Source organism: Gavialis gangeticus, unplaced genomic scaffold (assembly GCF_001723915.1).
Source record: "Gavialis gangeticus isolate Ggan-Ray unplaced genomic scaffold, GavGan_comp1, whole genome shotgun sequence".
In the NCBI taxonomy this organism is placed as follows: domain Eukaryota; kingdom Metazoa; phylum Chordata; order Crocodylia; family Gavialidae; genus Gavialis; species Gavialis gangeticus.
The window spans coordinates 6,133,783-6,138,311 of record NW_017729013.1 but is presented as its reverse complement, the minus strand read 5'-3'; the positions used below and the strand labels follow the sequence as shown (position 1 = coordinate 6,138,311).

General features: G+C 45.3%; 1 protein-coding gene across 1 annotated transcript in view; it reads right to left on the bottom strand.

Moving 5' to 3' along the window:
- The window catches only part of ANKFY1 (ankyrin repeat and FYVE domain containing 1), a 51,814-nt gene that overhangs the window by 28,329 nt on the left and 18,956 nt on the right, over window positions 1-4,529 (bottom strand). The window contains exon 4 of the mRNA XM_019511424.1: window positions 572-707. Within this exon, the coding sequence (XP_019366969.1) occupies window positions 572-707 (136 nt within the window). The remainder of the gene's footprint in view (window positions 1-571; window positions 708-4,529) is intronic.

Sequence of the window (4,529 nt, the reverse complement as noted above, 5' to 3'; positions counted from 1 at the left end):
CTAACACAAAATGGTTTGTTTAATTTATAAGCAAGGCAGCCCAAATGTACATTTGGAATGGCCAATATACTACTAAGAAACATAACTCTGCAACTTCTCTTTTGATCTGAACCACTAGCAGTCTTTGTAATGGCAACTTTAAACGGCAAAAATATTGTTGCTAAAATAAGATCCTAAAAAAAAAAAAAAAAAAAAAAAAAAAAATCAAGGACCCCCTCCCCCAAGTCACTAAAGGGAGACTATGACAGACTTAGGGAGACAAACACTTTTCTATGAAAGTTGCTACCTACTTAGATTGGCCAACAATATCAAGTTAGACACAGGTTTATGCAACTGATGAGCTGTGAATACATAAAATATTATAGCAAGTAGTTCATCTACCAATATTAAGGATACATCTCAATTTCTTATCATTTGAAAAATCACGTTACACAAATAACCAAGCCAATTTCTATTCCGATCCAGGAGTTGAGCAACATCTGCTACTATTATTACTACAAGTGGCTAATTCCCCCAATTAGACTCTAGCCACAAGAGGTCACAGAGTTTGCTTTTATTCACCAAGACTTGCCTTTCCCTAAGGAGCTGTAGCTGAAACCGGTTAGCTAGTTTCATCAGTTCTGTCAAGAAAACATCATCTTCTTTCAGCTCTAGCTCATCTGTGTAGATCCATCGCAGCATTGCCATGGTCACCTCAGGGTCGGCATCTGGTGCAAGGAGGACAAGGAAGATCTGAATAGAGAAGAGTCAGTTACCCGAGTAACAGACTAATTGAGTAGTCGGTGTATAGCCTTAAAAAAAAAAAAAGGCAAGCTGCAATTCTATGGAAGATGGCAGTTTAAGCTGTACCATCTTAGGCCTCAATGCAAGATGAGGCTTGTCATATGGAAAGAAAAAGAAAAACCTTGGCACTGTAAGTAGTGCCACAGCAAGTGAGGTGGCACATTTCCCTCCTGATCAGTACTGGCCCTACAGTTTAGAGTGTTCAGGGACACTGTGCTGCTCAAGACTCCCATGTTAAAGCAGCGTGTACAGCGAGCATCTCTTCCAAAGTAGCAGGGTATAAACTCTAGCGTCCAAAGTAAATCCCATGTTGTAGTTACAGTCTGCCTACCTAAGCTCCCCCTGAAGTTTCATTTGGAAAAGGTACTCCTCACTTCCTTTCCTCAGACTGTTTATTGTTGCCTTGTGCTATTAGACAGCTGCCAAGTCCCATCCAGAAGTGGCTGCATTTCAGTGGCAGGGAAAGAAACTCATGTCAGTTTGTAAAGTTGCTTGAGATTGTTCCATAAGAAAGGTGCTAGGGAAGTCCAAGATAAAGGTTACATTTTCCAAAGTTAGTATTTTAGATACCTTGACTGAAACATTCAAGGCCTTAAAAATCTGCAGGCTCCAAAGAGACTCCACCAAGAGGGCCAGAGACCTTTTCAACCTTGGTATACTGCATTCCTTGCCTGCATTCTTACTGAAGCCATATCAACTAGTCAAAGGAATTTTAAAACACTCAATTTCCCCAAAACTGCTGTCAAACGCAATTCTGCTGACAGCATTTAATATGAAGTATAGAGAGGACCAATTATTAAAATGCACACTCAGTTTAGGAAAGCAATGGGATTTGTTCCATCAACTTTTTAAAATATAAGCGGTTCAGGCACACAAGATTCTGCTCCCCAAACCACTGTTTAAAAAGGGAAAAGAAAAAAAGATACTGGGTCTGTTGACACAAAGAGACGTGCCAGGTAGTAAAGATTCTTGATTACAGCATTTAATAGACATGGCCTATAGCCCCGAAAAGACTCTTTAAGCCTCTGATTCAGCCATTATTTCAAGTACCATACAATTATAATCCTTAAGAAACAGCACCAGGCTCGCAAAATTGTACACCTCAACCAAATCAGACCAAACGGGTAGATACTGCAACTTTACTACTGGGCACTGTTTATTAGCATGCCCAATCTCTTCTCCCCACCCCCATTCCCTTGAAATGGACGAACCTAACCTTGCATTTCATCTTAACCTTAATGATGAAGCACTGATCGTATGACTAACTGAACAGTTCCATAGCTACCTGCACAGGAAGCTCTTAGGAAGCTGAGGAGTGAATAGAGGAAGTGGGAAGAGTTTAGCCTGGGAATTCCAACCACAAAAAAAACGAGAGAACGTGGATAAAGCACCAGTAGGTGCTCTGGACTGTGGTAGTCGCACAAGGCCATGGTATTTGCTAGAACTGAACGTCTCAGTTCCATACAGAGAAAGATTTAGTGCTCGTTTGCCCCGGTACAGTTTGAGGGCAAATACCAACTGTAACTGAACATGCAATCTTAGAACAAGGCTGGAAGGGACCCCAAGGAAGTCATCCAGGATCACTGCTAAACATCTCACCACAGTTGGCTTGGTTGGCTCATCCCAGTGTTCAACCAATTCCTTAAAAAAAAGGAACCATCACAAAGAGCTGTGTGCATGCATCATAGACAGCTTGATTGCTAGAAGGAATTTCTTGCTAACAAGTTTCTTGTGGCTACCTGAATCATAAGAAGGTGGAGAAACCCTCGTGCAGGGCATCCCTGCAGTCCTACATGGCCGATTTGGTGATGCTGGTCTATTCCAGCACAACTCAACTGACGGCATGAGTAGAGGCAGTGCTTGACAGGTCAGTATGCCTTTACAGGCAGCTGAAGGCAAAAGCAATTTTTTTGTGCGCTTGGAGCAAGAGAGTGAGCATCTCTTCTTTCAGGTTACTGAGCTAAAAAAATCAGCCCCCCCTACCAAGAAGGGACGGTTTTCGTAATGCTGTTAATCGCTTAAAAGCCAGCATGGACCACCCTGGTAATTGACTGAAGAACTTTAAGAGTGAAATCAGCTTTGTGATGGTCTGACCCCAACATCCCCACATCCAAATGCTTAGTCCTTCGAGGTACTCATTTCTCAGCAGTTTATATTCAAAGAAAGTAGTTATGCACTTGTCAAGTGTTGAGAGCTTCAGAGTTCAAAGCTTGGTTTCCACCTATTTCTCCGGCACTACTTCATGGATCAGAGATGCAACAGGAGCCATGGCCATGCAAACTAGTGCAGTCTAGACAGTAGTTAGCACAGTATACACAACAGTATTCTATAGGGGTGCACCAGGAAAGATTTTTTGGGCCAATACTGAGGGAGGATTATTAAATGAGCCTTATTGGCCAATACAGATCCAACTGCCCATATGCAGCCTGGCAGCTCGGGAAGCAGTGTCTGGCTGGTAAATCTGTTGCCGGGGGGAAGAGGCATAGGGCAGCAGACTGAGGCCCCCCCACAGTGAGGGAGGGAGTGGGGCTGGGGTGGGGAGCAGTGCAGGGTGGAGCTGCGAGCAGCTTATCCAGGGGGGTGGATTCCTGCTGCTGTGTGCACCCTGGGAGAGGCATGGAGGGCATGTGCCCCCTGGATCTGTGCAGGGACAAGGGCAGGCTGCTGCTATGGGTTCAGGGCCAGGGACTGTGGTGGGCTCTTCCCAGCAGGGCACCAGGCCAGGGCCGTGTTTGGGACAGGTGGTAACAGAGCTGGGGGGGGGGGCTAAAACCACTCCTAAATTTGCTGTAGCCCCCCATCCCAGCACCGCTGCTGCCCACCCCAAGCACAGCCCCTGGCCCCAAGCCTTGAACAGATATGGGGGGACATGTACCCCCCCCATGCCTCCCCCAGGGTGTACAGTGACAGAAGCTGCCCCTTCCTCCCTGCACCCCCCCGATGAACCATTTGCAGCTGTCTCACACCCTGCCCCAGCTGTGCAGCACCTACCCCAGCCCCACTCCCTTCCTCACTGTGCAGATCTCCATCTGCCCCACCTTGCCCCTTCCCTCCCCCAGACTTACCAGCTAGAGGCTGCTCTGCAAGCTACTGGGTTGTATTCCTGGCCCTGTGCATGCTGTGGTTGCATGCATGCACACACAGCATTTATTGGCAACAGTAAAAACTGGCCATATCAGCCAAAGAAGTCAATTGCCAATTATGTCCATTTTCCTTTTACTGGTGCCAATATGATATGGACCAATCTATTGGTGCACCTCTAGTATTTTAATCATGCACTGAATTAGATTTTCAGTTAGCTTCTCTAGAGAGTTTGTAAGTATAGAACTGCTTGCTCAGCACAACATTCAGAGTACAGAACACTTTTTCCATGAAACAACCTCTCTTTAAAAGAAGTCTCCACCAACCAGCTATCCCAAGACCCTGGCGAGTAAAAGCCTTGCTAAAGAGTGGTTTCATGAGTGAGATTAAGAGGCTGCTAAATAGCTTCCAGGTTTGTCAGTGGTTCCATTACACATTTAAAAGGGTGAAGTCATGTTTAATAAGTGCCTCCATTTGATCCAGTTAAGTAGGATGGAATGAACTGAGACTTTGAAGAATGGACACTGGCAGACTATAAAAACAATCACCTCAATCATTGTCCATATATGGGGGAGGGAGAAGGGGAGGCAGGGGAGAAAGAAAAGAAGAAGTCTCACTTCAGACAATGGGCTCAAGTTGCAGCAAGGGAGGTTTAGGTTGGATAT